The 18915-nt window shown below is 35.3% G+C and overlaps 1 protein-coding gene across 2 annotated transcripts; it reads left to right on the forward strand.

The window, feature by feature from the left end:
- The first annotated feature begins 7877 nt into the window (after positions 1-7877).
- Positions 7878-17782, forward strand: LOC107823661 (D-cysteine desulfhydrase 2, mitochondrial). 2 transcript variants are annotated; one of them, XM_075245018.1, is made up of 8 exons: positions 7878-8098; positions 9801-10127; positions 10936-10978; positions 11107-11439; positions 12065-12194; positions 12284-12460; positions 13122-13288; positions 17648-17782. In XM_075245018.1, exons 1-8 carry the CDS (start codon positions 7997-7999, stop codon positions 17674-17676), a joined length of 1308 nt encoding a protein of 435 aa, XP_075101119.1. In that variant the 5' UTR covers positions 7878-7996; the 3' UTR covers positions 17677-17782. The 2 variants fall into 2 exon arrangements, with proteins under 2 accessions (XP_075101119.1, XP_016505833.1); XM_016650347.2 differs by lacking the exon at positions 17648-17782 and having other exon boundaries at positions 13122-13740.
- The last annotated feature ends 1133 nt before the right edge of the window (positions 17783-18915 follow it).

Consider the following 18915-nt stretch of genomic DNA (forward strand, 5'->3'; position numbering starts at 1 on the left):
TCACTCTCTCGAATAAATATGTATATGTAAAAGCAATAAAAAGTAGAATCAGCACATAGGTTATTCATGTAAAAATCAGATAATAGCTAAATGCAACAGTTGAGCGACCGTGCTAGAACCACGGAACTCGGGAATGCCTAACACCTTCTCCCGGGTTAACAAAATTCCTTATCCGGATTTTTGGTTCGCAGACTGTTAAACAGAGTCATTCTTTTCCTCGATTGGGGATTAAATTGGTGACTTGGGACACCCTAAATCTCCCAAGTGGCGACTCTGAAATAAATAAACAAATCCCGTTTCGATTGTCCTTTAATTGGAAAAACTCCTTCACCCCTCGCGGGGCGGAAAAAGGAGGTGTGACAGCTCTGGCGACTCTGCTGGGGACTAAATAACCCAGAACCACTGGTTCAGGGTTAGAGATTCATACCTATGCATGACACGACATTTATACGCACGTGCATGACATTATAAACGTTTCAGAATTTACAAAGTTATTCAGATTTAAAAATGTGTTTCCTTATTCCATGTTTCATCTATGTCTTTTACGTACTAATTTTTATGCCTTACACACTCAATACATTTTTCGTACTGGCTCCCTATTTCACGGGGCCTGTGTTTCATGCCCGCAGGTGCAGGTAGGCAAGCTGACAGTCCCCCTTCTTAGGATCCTTGATCAGCGAGAGTTGGCATGCTCCACTTGGTCCGGAGCTGCTTTTGATTTTGGTATGATATGTTTATATATGTAGATGGATATGACGTGGCTCAGTCCCGTCTTTGTACAGTTATGTTTCTATTAGAGGTCTGTAGACAGTATGTCTGGTTGGGTTCTATGTGGCCTTGTCGGTTTTCAGTTTTGGATGTATAGCTGTCTATAGCAGCCTTGCCGGCTCGCCCACTATGTATACGTACATATGCCTCGTTGGCAGATTTCCTTCATATATGTTATTTTCATAATTCAGCAGATGTTATTCAGATTCATATCTTAGATGCATGCTTAGGGGTGGTTGACAGGTAGGACTCAGGCACCCATCGCGGCCCATTAGTTTGGGTCGTGACAGCGGCCCAGTTGGAAATCTTAGGTCACTCATCAACAGGAGGATTCTTGAGTCATTGTAGATGAAATTCTGTCTTAGAGAGCATTACTATTGGAGTTCCATTAGCTACATGACCTATGCTTTTTGACCATCCAAGAATTGCAGTGCTGGTGATGAAGGTGTTAAAAATTGGCATCGTTTTGAGCAGAGGCGGATCGAGGATTTAAACTCTATGTGTTCAACATTTAATATTTTTAGCATCGAACTCATTATATTTTAAATCTATGGGTTCAGATCTACTATTTATTGTAATTTTAATAGATTATACATATAAATTTATGCTCCGCATCGAAAGTTATAAGGTCAGTTGAATCTATAATTTATATGCTACATATGCCCCTGGTTTTGAGGGATTGGGAGCGATGTGATGAGTTAATTACATTAACCACTATGTAAAAATTTTACGGGGCGCCCTATTTGATCGCCTCTATTTAACCTATTGTAAGCACGTGATTTTTGCCCTATATGAGAATTACTCCCAAAAATTCAAAATAAAATGATTTTCCTTGGTGTGAAATTTTGTGAGATTTTGTGATATTTTGGATAATTATTTGTATTTGTCTGTGTTTGTTTATTTGTTAAATTAATAAAAAATTACAAAAATATGTCGCATTTGCATGTAGGATTTAATTCTATAATTGTTACTAATTAAATTTGTTTACAAAAATTGAAAATTACAAAAATAGGCATCTTTTGCATTTTTAGCATTTAATGCCCAAATATACAATTTTATGCTTAATTATTACTTAATTGTGCGTTAATTGTTATTTGGAGTTAATTTGCACTTTTATAACTTAATTTAGTTCTTAATAATAGTTTAAGTATTTTTATAATTTAGTTTTAGAGAAATAAAAGAAGAAAAGAGAGCGAAAATATAAAGAAAGTCGGAATTGGGCCTCGTCTTCGATTTCAAGCCATAGGCCCAAAAAATGGCCCAATCTTCCCTACGACCCAGTCCATTTCGAACTGGGTCAACCCAGTCCATAACCCAAAAGACCCAATACCCCTATCTTGCATTTCAAAGACACAAAACAAAAAAAAAAAAACCCAAAAACCCTAAAAATGACCTAAGTCATCCCCTAACTCATCCCCCCCCCCCCCCCTCATTTTTTTTCATCTTCTTCTCCAAACCTTCCAAACCCCACCTCCCATGGCTGCCCTTCATCCTCACCATGGACGACCCAGCTGCGCCTTCAGCTTCACCAACGTTCATGCCTACTCCTCCTCCTTCGTTCTTCGTCAAGCTCGAGCTTGAGCTCGACGTTCATGGCTACTCCTCCTCCATTTCGTTTCTTTTGCTTCTGCTACGACCAAATGACCCTTCTACTTCCATCTTCTCCGTCCAAGAAACCAAACGACCCAGCTGCGTCATCCATGGACGACCACTGCTTCTCTAGCAGCCATGGCTGCATTCCTCGAGCACCCGAACCACCACCAAACGACCATCGTTGTCATGCCCGTTACTGCTGTGCCGTGCTACTGCTTTTGCTTCCTTCGTCGAGTTGATGCCGCCCGTTTCTGCCACTGCTGGGACGTCGCCGCTGCTGCCTCGTCGCAACAGTGATGCTGCCGCTGCTACTCCTTCCTCCGCCGTTGCTTCTGCTTCTCGACGTCGTGCCGCTGCCCGTCACGGCAGTAGCTGCGGCTGCTTCTACTTTTTCTTCGTCTTCGTCGTCCTTCGTTCAAGCTTTGGTCGAGGCTCGGACAGATTTGCTTACAATAAAAGTGCGTCGTTGGTTCATCTCCGGTTAGTAGATTTTTGAATTTTATTTTGTCCGTATTTTGTTTTGATATTTTTCGAATCTAAAATCGGCGAATGTTTGTTTTATTCATGTCTATGGTTAGATATTTGATTTTTTGGTTTTGTTCATGTTCATGTTGATTGTTAAATTAATTTTCAGATTTTAAAATGGAAGTTTAATTAGTTGTTTTCATGTTTATTTCATGTTTGTATTATTGTTTAAGTAAGTATTTGTTAGTTTGATGTTTGTTAGATTCAAATTGAAATTTAATCAACTATTTCTTCAATTTGTTTCATGTGTTTATGTATTGTTAGAAATTGTTAATATTGTTAAGTTCGAGTTTAAGTTCATAATTGTTTCTTCGTCGATCTTGTTATTTGTTTAAAGAATTTAATTGTATTAAAGGAATATATTGTTTTAATCGTTTAATCCGTCATGTTTGTTGTCTTAAAATAGATTCATTCATGTTCATACTTTGTTTGGATGATCTTGAATCCGAATTTTGTATAGTTTGATTTCTTGTTTACCATTTATGATTATTGCTTGAATTGTTCTCATAATCTTGTTTTAAGTTTAATATAAGAATTGTTTGTTGTAATGTTGTTAGAGTTGATTTTAAGTTCAATATGATTGAATTAGAAATGTTCATACTTTGTTTGTTGTTGTTGTTGAATCCGAAAATAGGATTGTTGTTGCTAAAATATTGTTCAATCAAATTTTAGTTGTTCTTTGTTGTTCAATTCGTGTTCATGTGATTTGTTGTTGAAATGTTGTTAAAATCGTGTTCATGTGATATTGTTGTTATGATGTTCATCCATGTTCATATTGTTGTTTGAACATTGTTAGAGATTGATCATATTGTCTATATTTTGGTTATGTTTGATTAAATGATGTGTTATAGCTGATTGGTAATTTGGTAAATTTGTAGTACGTTCAGGGGTAGTTTGGTAATTTCAGTAAGGTCGGAAGGGGTAGTTTAGGAATTGTACATTTTGAAATTGTTTATTTGAAGCATGGGGGACAAAATGAAATGGGGTGGGTTGTGATATGATTATTTAATATAAAGGGGGGACAAGATTTAAATTAAAGGGGAATCTTGCATTATTTTAAATAAAGCATGGGGGACAAAATATAATGGGGTGGTGTGATATGTTTATTTAATGTAATGGGGATGAGTGGAAAGATAATGGGTTGGGTAGAGAAAAAGTATTGATTTAATTGATTAAAAGGTTTATGGGATGTGTTATATATATGTGAAGTCTTGAACACAAATAGGAAGAAGAATACAGACAGAGAGAAAAAAAACGGACAGAGAATAGAAGAGAGAAAAATTCCGAAAAATATTTAAGTTTTCAAAATAAGAATAAAACTAAAAAAAATCTACTGCTTTCTTTCTTTGTTAGAAATTAGTATTAATGGTTGTTGTTTCATTTAAAGCTTAAAGCTTTTGTTTTTGGGATTACTACTCCACTGGTCTGTTACTGAGTTGTTACTGTTGCTGGGCAGTTGTTGCTATTGTACTGTTATTATTGCTGCTGATTCTCATCATCATTTTCTTTTGCTTCCAATATCAGGTACATATCTGAAAATTCATGTCATGAAAAGCTTCAACATGGCAAGTAAATGAAGTTTGATTATAAGGATGTCTTCTACTCATTTAAATTTTATTAGTTTAAGTTTCAGTTTTGTTTTAGTTGGTTAATATAGTATTAAATCAATTGGTAGATTAGTTCTCTTTCTTAATAACAAATGGCTTAGTTATTTTAGGAACGCGATCAACTCATTTCTTTTAATATATGAAATAATGTCAATGATTTTTTACAAAATATAGAGTTAGTGTTTGCAAATATTCGCATAGGCAGAATATAAGAATTGGTTTATTTATCTCAAACCCAATCTTCGTAAGCAAAATTAACCAAACAATTATAACTTTGGACTAAAAACAAGTATATGAGAAGGATATGGGATTTACAAGCACGAATTGCAACATTTTATGTCAAGGATATGTAGAAATAGAATTCGCATTAAATGTAACAATAAAAGTTCTGCAGAAACTATTAATTTGTTTATCAAATTAATTCTTTTTCCAGTTTTATATGCGATTCAATTTTTGGATATGTTAATGTTGTATCCACGATAAAAATGGTAGTATTTTTAGTTACATGTTGTTTGTTTCTTTTTCATATCATTAATTCTTTAAAATTTGAATAGTTTTGAGGTATATAATTCATACGCGTAAAATAAGACTTGTAGCAACGCCTAATAAATTTTGAATTCTTTGTCAAGAAATTTGGTGGCATCCCAATCGGTAATTCTCCACGATTCTTACATTTAAAAATAGATAGATGCAATAAACATTTATGGAAAATCTATACTACTATTAAGAATCTTTTGCGTGATTAGGGATGCGTTCGCGTAACCTGATTAAATTTCTAAAAGCAATTCGGATTATGCGTTCGCGCAACTTCGAACGAACATTTAATAAAAAGGGGGCTCTTCGGAGAATATCAATATTAATTTCATATAACTCGAGATGTGCGGTTCAATATTTAATTTTACAAGAGCGACGAACGTTCTTAATTTTATTTTTAGCACAATTTCGAACTTAAGTTTTTTTTTATATAATAAAAAATTTCGAAAAAAAATAAATAATAATTATTATATTGTGTATACGTACGCGTGACACGATTTTCACGTTAAAAAATATTAATATATAAAACGAATACACGTACGCGTGATTCGATTCGAAGAAGGGTCTTTAATTATAAACAATTTAAATAGAAGCGGTAACAATAAAATCATGCAATAAAAATGTATTTAATAAATCAAAATAATCAAGCCGAATATAACAGTTGAGCGACCGTGCTAGAACCACGGAACTCGGGAATGCCTAACACCTTCTCCCGGGTTAACAGAATTCCTTATCCGGATTTCTGGTTCGCAGAATAATAAATAGAGTCATATTCTCCTCGATTCAGGGATTAAAATTGGTGACTTGGGACGCCTTAAAATTCCCAGGTGGCGACTCTGAAACAAACAAACAAATCCCGTTTCGACTGTCCTTTAATTGGAGAAAACTCTCTTGCACCCTCGCGGGGGCGGAAAAAGGAGGTGCGACACTTAATATTAGGAAAATTATTTAACATATACCCTAAAGCGTAAAAATTGCACGGGACACCCTATTTGGTTACCCCCATTTAACCTATACCTATATTTTTAAAATTATTTATATGTATAACGAACATATACATAAAGGAAAAAAAGAAATCTTGCTTTTCTTTCTGTACGATGAGGGCAAAACAGATATGTGAAGGAAGAGATCTTCATCGTCTACTATATACGAATGATATAGCATTGGACCTCCTGATTTTGATATTGTGATTGCAATTTTCAGCACAATGTGCCTAAAGCCAATGGATCCCAGCCCATGACTCGAATATTGCTGGCCTGAGTTTACATATAGTGTTACTTGATGAACATAAGTGGTGCAATTTATGAAATTTTCCAAGCTACTGCTAGAAACTTAATAAGATCAACATCAGGTTTCGGGAAAGCTTCTTTGAGGCAGTAGACCTATAACGAGTTTGTGACTTTAAATATAGTCCATAAATCAGCTGAAGTTCAGCAAATATTTAACAAAACTTCAGCTAAAACATGCTGAAGTTCAGCAAATAGAGAACAAAATTTCAGCTAGTAGAATGCTTAAGTTCAGCAATTACAAACAAAAACTTCGACCAACACTAAGTTTACGCGAAAAACTTCAGCTAAAACATGCTAAAGTTCAGCAAATAGAGAACAAAACTTCAGCTAGTACGACTGTAGGACAAAAACTTCAGCTTATTTTAGTGCTGAAGTTTTAACAAATGAACTAAATAACTTCAACATCTTCTGTTAAAGTTTTTGAAAAAGCTTTATGACAAAACTAATGAATTCAGGACAAAACTTCAGCTTATTTAGTGCTGAAATTTTTACAAATGAACTAAATAACTTCAGCATCTTCTGCTGAAGTGTTTGAATAAGCTTTATGACTAAACTATTGAATCCAGGACAAAACTTCAACTAAAACATGCTGAAGTTCAACAAATAGAGAACAAAACTTCAGCTAGTAGAATGTTTAAGTTCAGCAAATACAAACAACTTCAGACCCGTCTATTAGAATGATGAAGTTTGCGTGATTGTCTTTACTACTTCAGGCCTGTATGTCTGAAGTTTACGCGAAAAGTGGGTACGCTTGCAATTTGTTTTATAAAGCGGATGTAAATTAAAACGTGACCCAAAAAACGTGTATAGATGAATCCCCACAACTATTGAAGTTGTTATAAGAAAATTGATGGATTCTTCAGAAGGAAACGAGGTTAGGATGAGGGTGACAGAACTAACTAAAAAAGTTTGACAGTCCATAATGGATGGAGGGGATTTTTCGATGGAGATGGGCTCATATCACTAGGTGCTAAGTTAATTTTTATTTTCGATAATAATTTGTGATTTCTTTTTTGCTACACCAATTTTGTGTTTATGAAAAAGTAAAAATTGTGCCTATCACCAATATTACCTTCCGAGTTTCCTTGCTAATTTAACAATAATACTTTTTTGTGAAGACATAAATATGTGCTCCTCCACTTTGTTTCATAATTTTTGAAATGTCACCTATATTTATTGTTGCCATATGATAATCATTATTTTCGTCACATGACAACTGTGGATATCTCGCTTATTACATTTGAAAATATTTAATTTTCTTCTTTTGCCTTTTTTCTTTAAAATGCTAAATTTGTTCAATAGAATGAACAAAGATTTGACGGAATCGAATTACAAGTCACTATTGAAATTACGCGAATTTTCTTAAATGCTATGTTTCCAACTTAAAATTTGTTATTTTGGACTAAATGTTGATTTATTTACATATGTGAAGGACTACATTTATGAAAGCGGGAATATTAAGGACCAAAATAAGCAACCCCATTGCATTAAGGACCACTTTGATAATTTTTCTTTAAAAAAATATGCCCTGCCAGATAAGATGTGCAAACGGTAAACTATATGGTAAAACAACCCAAATAAGTTCTCGGGAGAAAATATTTCTCTGGCAATATTACTTCCATTGAAATTTGCTAGTGGAAACAGATGATTCTTGAAAATTGAACAGCAATCCCAAAAAAGATGCTGAAAACCTCAAAGTTTCAGTTGCAGCAGCCAAGAAATGCCATGGTTTCATCTTTTACATTCAGACTTCATTATGGGTCATCTCCAAATGGTCTCAAGGTTTGCCTTTTTTTTCCTCTTTACCCCATTATTGATGTAAAGGTTCGAACTTTTTCTTGGTTATGTAGAAATTAAAGTACAACTGTGTCAAGTTTACCCACTACTCCATTTGCCTAAACTTTGCTAGATAGAGTTACTTGCTATCTATGCTGGTGTGAGGTATCCGGTATCCGGTGGAATAGTCAAGCTTGCCCGAACACCACCTTAAGAAACAACAACAACAATAACAATCTAGTATAATCTCACGTGTGGGGTCTGGGGAGGGTAGTGTGTACGTAGACCTCACCCCTACCCGGGGTAGAGAGGTTTTCCGAAAGACCCTCGGCACAAGGAGATGAAAAAGAGGCAATGGAACAGTAACAACAACATACGTCACGAAGACAGTGCCAGCAATAACACCACCTTAAGACAACTTTGTTAAAAACTGTAAAGCTTTAATTAACAAATATGTTCCAATAGTGTTGATAGTTCTTAAGGATTGATGTTCACCTTAATAAGTTTTGATCTTGAATATTAACTTACTGCACCATGATTCAGTCTTACATATTTCAGTTGAAAAGCACAAAGTTTCAATTGCAGCGTGAGGCATATGTAGTGTTATTGTACCAGGTTCATCTGAACCCAGTACTTTCTACGCGGAGTATATATTTCCTGTGAAAATTCACTAAATTGCAATACATAGTGGGTCTGAATCCACAACTTTAAAAATATAATAGGTTTAATACTAAAAACCTTAAAAGTTAAACTCATAGAGTTTAAATCCTGAATCTGCCTCTGATTGCAGCAGCCCATAGTTTCATCATTTACATTTAGATTTCATTGTGGGTAATCTCCAAATGATCTAAAGCTTTGCTATTTTGTCCTCTTTACCCCATTCTTGATGTAAAGATTCAAACTTTTTCTTGGTTATGTAGTAATTAGAGTACAACTAAGAAATTTAACTAAGAAACATATTCCAATAGTGTTGATAGTACTTGAGGCTAATTTGAGCTAGATATTGGATTGATGTTCACTTTAACACTATAAAGTCTTGGAATTTTATATGATGTAGCATAAGTTATTTATCTACATTCTATTACTAGTTGTAACTATTTTGAGAACTTTGATTCGTGTTATTGTTTGTTAAATTGCCAAGTTCTTTGTCAAACACTAACTGATTTGAGTGACAATGTTCTAATAATTCACCGAAAATCGAAACGTTCAGTTTACATTTTGCTTTAACATCCAGATAATTGATGTATTTCTCTGAGTCATGGGAATTCAGGGTTGAGGAATCTTGAATAAATCATCCATATGAGTTTCGCAGAGTATTGCCAGTTCCAAACTCCGGATAAAGGAGGAAGATTGGCGAGTTAATGGTCAGCATAAAAGTAGTCTAATTTTTGAGAGGAATCTTTCGAATAAATGAACCCAAATAGAGCGGCATGAATACTGATGATTCATATAGCTACCCGAGCTGATTTGAGATTGAAGCATGGTTGATTGATTTATGTAGAAATAGAGTAAAACTGTCTATCTCATAGAACTGTAGCTTCAGTGGACGTCTTGACCAAATAACTTCATGATATTCCGTTAAATCTCTGATTATTTTGGTGAAATTGGTTTGCATTTTGCTTTAAAATACAGATAATTGATGTATTCCAATTAGGCATGAAACTTCAGGGTTGAAGAATCTCGAATAATGCCTGGATTTGTTTTTCAGGAAGCTTTGAAATCCAATTTTCCTAAGGAGGAGTTTGTGTCGAATATACTTAAGAGGAAATGGGCATTGAGAATCCCAGATACAAAAATTAACCAAATAACGATATCAAAAGATGGTCTTCAGCAGGGAGGTGAAAATCTTTGGAATCTTTCCTTTCTGAATAATCCACAACCATCTTTGGGTGATCACATGACGGGAAAAAACCGACAAGAACCTTCATTTTATGTTGTAAGAGATGATTTGTTGCATCCTTTGGTGAATGGTAATAAGGCGAGGAAACTGGACGCACTACTCCCTCTCTTGGAAGACAGTTCCGCGACAGATGTTGTAAGACTTGATGCCTCTAGCTTTTCTAAATTGCTATATCTTCTTATTGTGTACATTGCTTAGTGTTAATATTTGGCAAGTCATAAACATGGAATTGAAGTTCATTAAAAAGCTTGGTGGTTCTTGTATTTTGTATTTCCCCCTGTGTGTTAAAAGCATATTGATTTCAAAGGTTTGAGTAGTCTAAGTTAAAGGGCGTACGAAAAGTAAAGGCAGTTCATTAAATTTGAAAAGGGATATCGAAAAGGAAAAACAAAAAGAAAACAAGAGTTGCCTGTTCATCATGTTAATATAAGGGGAGCCAAAAAATTGGCAAGGCTACATTTTAGAGCTATACCTAACTCAATCCACTCAAGTTTTTAATTTAGCATTTTATAGATTCTTGTAATGCGTGTCAACATGGATTCTAAAGATTACATAGATGGCCATATTACATTTACCCACATTAACTCTATAGCTGTTAATAGTTGCTCTAGATTAACTAGAAATGTTATTCACAGTGGAGATTTTATTCTCCATTTAAGTTTGTGATATTTTTTAGAGGGCCAATATTATGTCCAAAAGGTAACTAAAGCTAGCGAAGTCTCGTAATATCTTTCCCCGTCGACTGCTTATGTTAGCTCTAGTTTATGTTGTATGTTCTTTTAGTTCTTCGCCCACTCGAGCAGACAAACATGAATGTGGAAGGTCAGAAAGCTTTGTCTTTGCTTTCTCCGTGATCTAGAAGCACCCCAATAAGTAGTGTCTTCGAGCTTAAGGAACGTGGAAAAGAAATTTGCATCTCATTGTGACATTTTTGAAATTCTAGGTCACATGCGGAGGTTGCCAAAGTGCGCATGCTGCAGCTGTTGGTACGTCATGAAACAGGTTAACTGCCACATTTATTAATTTCATTCCTTCTTTTTTTCAAATTTTACTTGTGTCGTCCCTGGATAGAGATAATACTGTATTTTAAGCATTTTGTTTACTTGTAATGCAGCTGTGTCATGTGCTGAAAGGGGATTAAAGTCACATTTACTTCTCCGAGGAGAACAGCCAGCAACTCTGACGGGTTACAATCTAATTTCAACATTATATGGAAACGTTAGATATGTTCCAAGATCTCTATATGCTAAGAGGGAGGAGATGCTCTTAAAGCATGCACATCTTGTTGCAGGAAATGACGGCTTAGTTTTCTCGCTTGTTGATTTAGAGGCTTCGTTATCCTCTAATGGATTCAGTGAACACTCTTCACACGTGGATGCTCTTACGAAAAGGAGTAAGAAGGTAGTTGTTGTTAATGAAGGCGCTGGAGATGCTGCCGCATTGCTAGGTAATTTCTTTGTTTGTTGTGGTGAGAGTTAATAAGAGACCTTGTTACATGTTGGCCATTAATGCAGTTTGACAACAAACACGTTAAAAAACGTGCTATACATGTGGCTTGTGGAAAAAGAAGTAATCGCTGATGAAATCTTAAAAAGAATATTTCAATAGTCTGTCTCTATTCATGTCGTTGAAGGGTCACTCTCTTAATGATGAGCGTCAAAATATTGTTATATGTCGAATTTTTTCCTTTTCTTTGCATAATCATGGTGTCCGAGCCAGCTTGTGCACACCTCGACTAATTCCAGGGGATACTTGCTACCTCCTACTAACAACAAGTACCAGGTAACTCTGTCCATTAAGGCTTGAACAGATGGGAAGAAATCACCTAAAGTTTTTTGTCTCCGCTAGGTTTTGAACCTGAAACCTCATATTCTCAATTCACTTTATTGATCCCTAGGCCACACCTGGGTGTTATTTTTCACAAGTTTGTTCCCAAAGAACAAGAAGTACCTTATCCATTACCTAATTATCTAACCTTTTATTTCCTTAGTACTTTGCATCTGATTACATTTGAAGATTCAGCTACTAGTGCGTTTCCTTTATACAGTTATATATGTCTAAACTTCCTGCAGGTGTTGTGCGCCTTGTTGAGTACTTGTCTCAGGACCATTTATTTGGGAAAGATCAACCATTAAAAATCATTATAGATGCGGGAACAGGGACAACTGCTGTTGGTTTAGGGATTGGAGCAGTGTGCTTAGGGTGAGGTTTTTCTATTTATCCTCGACGCATTGTGTTATCTCCATCTTTATAATGGCCAATGTCTGTCAAACTAACACACTTATTATTAGTCTCCCATGGGAGGTCACTGCAGTTATGCTGGCTGACACGATTGATGGGTACCAGAAAAAGGAGGAAAGTTTAATTTCTGAATTCCGTAGATGCTTTACTCTTCATCATGGTGAGCAAGCGCTGAGTGGATGGGAACCTGGACTTGTGCAGTGGGTCGAACGCAGCTTTCCAAGAAAGTAATCAATACTTCTATAGTCTTCTTCTTTGATATAAGAATAGCTCTTGCTTTTTGTTGTTCCTTGTCATCTTGTCTTTGAGGCAGTAATAGTTGATGTTCCTCACTCTAAGAAATTCCCAGGTATTTGGTGTCTAGGACCATAGTCGAATCCAAGATTTTAAAGTCAGTGGGTCTAGAATGAGCGTGATCTTATATGATGAGATTTTAATTTCCTTGCATTTGTATATGTAGTCCGAGTGAAGCAAAGGGTTCAGCTGAATACATTAAATCCATTCTAGATCCGCCTGTTTAGGAAAACATTCATCACGCGACTAGATTTTTTTCTTCCATACTACCCTCTCCATGTTGACAAATAACTATATATCCTTGTTTACATCAAATCATGACCAAGGGCAAAGCTAGAAGCCTGAATACTTGTTTGGTCGAACCTAATAGCTTTTGTTCAAATAGTGTATTTGTGTTAAGAAATTCATAACTGAATCCATCAAATTTAGAATTCAGTTATTAGCACTTGAAGTCATCGTTCTAAAATCCAGAATTCATAAAGTTGAAATGTTGGCTCCGTCTCTGAGTTCATAACTACTATTCATCATTCTAGAATTGCACAAAGTGGAACTGACTCTCTAATGTAATTTCTTCTTCTCCTTCTTGTCCTACAGATTTGGCAATATACTCAAGGGGGAAGTTGAAATATGTCAAAAGATTGCACAAGAGACAGGTATTCTTGTCGATCCGGTTTACACTTTGGCTGCTTGGGAATTGGCAACTCAACTTGGTCAGGAGGAAAATGCGAAAGTGGTGATGCTTCACACAGGAGGTACACTTGGTATGTTTGGTTTGGCTCAGCGCTACAAATCTTATTTCGAAATGTTGACAGATGAATCTTGTAGCTAATGCTAGTGACTTTTAACTGATCAGTAACCATTACTGATACTTAAATTGGACGCCCTCTGTCTTGACCCGCCTCTTTGTGGCGAATTTCATAGTCCAATATGTGCATTACTGCATATTCCATTCGCCTCCGACTCAAGAAGAGATACCAACTCTTAAGTCTGAGATGGGTATGTTTGGCTAGCTCAGCATTACAAATCTTACTTTCAATGATGAAAGGTTAAAATTGCAGTTAATGTTAGTTACTTCAACTGATAACTAGTGTACTGGATCTTGAATTTCTTTTTCTATGACGGTGGTGTCAGGGCTAGTATGCATACACTTTGACTAGTCGGGGGTTTCTGTTATTTCCGCCCAGCATAGGTAACGAGTAACTCTGCCTACCAAGTCTTAGACATTTCTTAAATTGGACTCTCTCTCGATCTCGATCTCCTGGCATGCCTTTTTTGCAGCAACTTCTTTTTTAACTAAATTTCCTTATTAATCACCAAGTAATGAATTACAAAATCACAGCTATACCAACTCCAGGTCAACATTTCATGTTCCAATTATGTGTATTACTGGATTTTCTGCTTGATTAGTATCAATCTTTTCTGTGTTTGCATGTTTCATGAAAGGGTGATTCCCAGGAGCGTAGCTACATATTCCTTGGAAAATGTACACTACGTATATAGGTAAAATATTAGGTTTTAGAGGTATATAACATATATTGAATATTCTTTATCGGAGAATTTTTTTCATCTCTTTAAGTTTGAACACCCTTCAGGAAATTACTGATTTCGCCACTGGTAATTCCTAGAGCCCCATGAGTCACGAGATCGAATCTTGTTATGAATTAAGTATACTATTTAAGTAGAGAAAAGTATAGGAAAATCGATTATCCACCAAGTTTTGCAGTTTAAAGCAATACATTTCTATCAACAAAAAAATGATAATTCATTTACTTGAATAAAGAATCGGGAGTTCATTATCTATTGAGTTTTAAAGCTGGAAACAACTAAAAATTTCTTGATTATTAAGAAATTATCTTTATAGCGAATTTACAATCTGTCTATAGTCCAAAAAGATGTTACGTGCCTGTCCATAGGCCTAGGGATTAAATCAAGATATGTAGATCCATGACCTCTTCTGTCCTGTGAAATGTACCTTGCTACTGCGAAATCACTGTGCAACCCAAAAAATAAGAAGGTACTTGTAAGCACGTGATTTTTGCCATATATGAGAATTACTCCCAAAAAATTCAAAATAAAATGATTTTCCTTGGTGTGAAATTTTGTGAGATTTTGTGATATTTTGGATAATTATTTGTATTTGTCTGTGTTTGTTTATTTGTTAAATTAATAAAAAAATACAAAAATATGTCGCATTTGCATGTAGGATTTAATTCTATAATTGTTACTAATTAAATTTGTTTACAAAAAATTCAAAATTACAAAAATAGGCATCGTTTGCATTTTTAGCATTTAATGTCCAAATATACAATTTTATGCTTAATTATTACTTAATTGTGCGTTAATTGTTATTGGGAGTTAATTTGCGCTTTTATAACTTAATTTAAGTCTTAATAATAGTTTAAGTATTTTTATAATTTAGTTTTAGAGAAATAAAAGAAGAAAAAAGAGCGAAAATATAAAGAAAGTCGGAATTGGGCCTCTTCTTCGATTTCAAGCCATAGGCCCAAAAAATGGCCCAATCTTCCCAAACGACCCAGTCCATTTCGAACTGGGTCGACCCAGTCCATTTCGAACTGGGTCGACCCAGTCCATAACCCAACACCCCTATTATCTTACAAACAACACAAAACAAAAAAAAAGAAAAATGAAGAAAACCCTAAAGACTAAAAAAAAAACCAAAAAATGGTCCGCCCCCCCTTCCCTTTGCTTCTTCTTCTCCAAGCTTCTTCACACCCCATCCATGGCTGCCCTCAACCAGTTGCTTCTGCCTCCGTCTCCGACCAAGCGACCATCATCGCGACTTCATCTTCATCGTTCGACGCCAAGCTCGAGTTTGAGCTCGACGTCCGTGACTGCCCTCCTCCACCTCGTTTCTTCTTCTTTCCTCTACTCCAAAGCATCACTAAAATGAACCCAAAACTTGAAGACTCGAAGACTCAGCTGAAAATCAGCATCAAATAGTCCGGAAACTCGGACAAAAAACGAACCAAGCACTGCTGCTTCTGCTTCACCTTCCTCATCGTCGGCCATGGATATTGTTCCTGCTCAAACACAGTTTCTGCTGCGTCGACTGTTGCTGTTCTCATCGACGACCTTAGTCGTTGAACGCAGCAGCATGTCGACGACCATAGCTGCTTCAGCTGCGTCCGCCACAGTCCGTCGACCTTGCTACGTCCAACGCTTTCTTCATCTTCTTCGTTTGCTTCGGATTGTCTCCGTCGTGCTGCTGCCATGGTTGTCGCTGCTATTGCTTCAACTTTCTTCTACTGCTGCTCGCGTTTCATGGCTGCTGTCGCGACTGCGTCTTCTCTTCGTCGCCGTGGCTATCGCCGCTACTTCCTCCGTCGAGCTGCTGTTGTTTCTGCCTTCATCAAGGCTCGTTAATGCTGTTTCTCCTCCTTCTACTAAGCAGCTGCTCCCAGCCCACACGACCCTATGTGCACGTCGTGCAGTTGAAAACAAACCACGCTGCTGCATCGACTATTGCTTCACTTCGGCGTCAACTCCAGTCGAGTTCGCGTACATGGATGAGTTTTGGTCGATGTCGTCGATCACTGTTCGAGTTCGTTGTTGGTTGGTCGTTTGTTCGTCGTTTCAATCCGGTTGGTAGATTTTGAGTTTTATTTTGTCCGTATTTTTGTTTTGATATTTTCGAATCTAAAATCGGCAAATGTTTGTTTTGTTCATGTCTATGGTTAGATATTTTTTTTTAGTCATGTTCATATGTTTTGTTAAATTAATTTTTAGATTTCAAATGGAAGTTAATTAGTTGTTTTTCATGTTTATTTCATGTTTGTATTGTTGTTAGAATAAATATTTGTTAGTTTGATGTTTGTTAGATTCAAATTGAAATTTAATTGATTATTTCTTCAATTTGTTTCATGTTGTTATATATTTTCCAGAAATTATTAATGTTGGTTTAATCATTTAATCCGTCATGTTTGTTATGTTAAAATAGACTCATTCATGTTCATATTTTGTTTGATTGTTCTTGAATCCGAAATTTGTATAGTTTGATTTCTTGTTTATCATTTATGATTATTTCTTGAATTTGTCTCATAATCTTGTTTAAAGTTTAATATAAGAATTGTTTGTTGTAATGTTGTTAGAGTTGATTTTAAGTTCAATATGATTGAATTTAGAAATCTTCATACTTTGTTTGTTGTTGGTGTTGAATCCGAAAATAGGATTGTTTGTTGCTAAAATATTGTTCAATCAAATTTTAGTTGTTCTTTGTTGTTCAATTTGTGTTCATGTGATTTGTTGTTGAAATGTTGTTAAAATCATGTTCATGTGATATTGTTGTTATGATGTTCATCTGTGTTCATATTGTTGTTTGAACATTGTTAGAAATTGATCATATTGTCTATATTTTGGTTAAGTTTGATTAATTGATGTGTTATAGCTGATGGGTAGTTTGGTAATTTGTAGTACGTTCAGGGGTAGTTTGGTAATTTCAGTAAGGTCGTGAAGGGGTAGTTTAGGAATTGTACATTTTGTAATTATTTATTTGAAGCATGGGGGACAAAATGAAATGGGATGGGTTGTGATATGATTATTTAATATAAAGGGGGGACAAGATTTAATTTAAAGGGGAATCTTGCATTATTTTAAATGAAGCATGGGGGACAAAATGAAATGGGGTGGTGTGATATGTTTATTTAATGTAATGGGGATGAGTGGAAAGATAATGGGTTGGGTAGAGAAAAAGTATGGATTTTAATTAATTGAAAGGTTTATGGGATGGGTTATAAAAGAGAAGTCTTGAAATCAGATAGAAAAAACACAGACAGGACAAGACACAGACAGAAAAAAAACGGGGGAGAGAAACAAATCTGAAAATAAGAGAGAAAAGGGCTGAACATTTAAGAGATAGAAAATTCCGAAAAATATTTAAGCTTTCAAATAAAAAAAACTAAAAAAATATTCTGCTTTCTTTTGTTGTTTGAAATCAGAATTGATTGTTGTTTCATAAAAGCTGAAGCTTTTGTTTTTTTGGATTACTACTCCACCGGTCTGTTACTGGGTTGTTACTGTTGTTGGGCTATTGTTGCTGTGTTGTACTGATTTTACTGCTGCTGCTGATTCTCATCTTCATTTTCTTTTGCTTCCAATATCAGGTACACAACTGACACGCTGGTTATTGTAATCCGAAATATGAAGCATGAATACGAAAAAATGAAGAGTTGAAATTTTGAATTATATTTAATTATATTCTGAATTTTATTTGAATGTATAAATTATGTAGTTTGCAAAAAAATCAGAATCATGTAGATATTTAATACATATAGTGGAACATTCGACGATAGCTTAACAAATGAACTATCTACATCTATTGCCTAAAAATAAATAAATGGTGTAGTAATTCCGTTGAATAAAAAATCAAACGAATAGGCCATCTAGTAGGAAGTTAGTAGAAATTTATTTAGTTAAATAATATTGGTTAATTTCAGCATATAAATGGTCTAGGATTAAAATTAGAATTGCTATGTTTTTTTTAATTTGACAAACTGAGAACATGCCTAGTATAATGTAACTAGGTAATAGCATGTAAATAAATTAAGATATTTCTCCTTTATTTTGTAGATACAAATTTCAATAAAAATGTAGGCATTTTAGGACTGTCCTTTTAAAAATAAAATGAGATGAGCCTCGCCCAATAAAATGCACTAATTGCGGGGCCCTCAATAAATATTTAATTGAGTATTTAGAATTCGGGATGGACTGTTTAGTGAATTTCACTTCCTTCCCCAAAGATAATGACGCGCTAGACTCTTTAGGCGCGATTTAATTAATTTTACCTTCTTAAACTCGGATGCGCATTTCATGCGACCCAAATCTAAATCCTAAAACATTGAATAAAAATGTGTTCCGGATTGCGGGTGCATTTCATGTGACGTAATCCAAAGACATGTTTTAAACGATGTTCACAATTTTATTTTTTTTATTTTTAAAAAATATTAATAATAATAAAGTGGTAAAAAGTTAAGATTGGCACATCGGCTCATAATTGTATTTAAAATCAGATAAATAAGCCGAATATAACAGTTGAGCGACCGTGCTAGAACCACGAAACTCGGGAATGCCTAACACCTTCTCCCGGGTTAACAGAATTCCTTATCCGGATTTCTGGTACGCAGACTGTAATATGGAGTCATTCTTTTCCTCGATTCGGGATTAAAATTGGTGACTTGGGACACCCTAAATCTCCCAAGTGGCGACTCTGAAATAAATAAATAAATAAATCCCGTTTTGATTGTCCTTTAATTGGAAAAAACTCCTACGCCCTTCGCGGGGTCGGAAAAAGGAGGTGTGACAGCTCTGGCGACTCTGCTGGGGACATTTACCCAGAACCACTGGTTCAGGGTTAGAAATCCAAGCTCATATA

The sequence above is a fragment of the Nicotiana tabacum genome, chromosome 22 (genome assembly GCF_000715075.1).
Source record: "Nicotiana tabacum cultivar K326 chromosome 22, ASM71507v2, whole genome shotgun sequence".
NCBI classification, from domain to species: Eukaryota; Viridiplantae; Streptophyta; class Magnoliopsida; order Solanales; family Solanaceae; genus Nicotiana; species Nicotiana tabacum.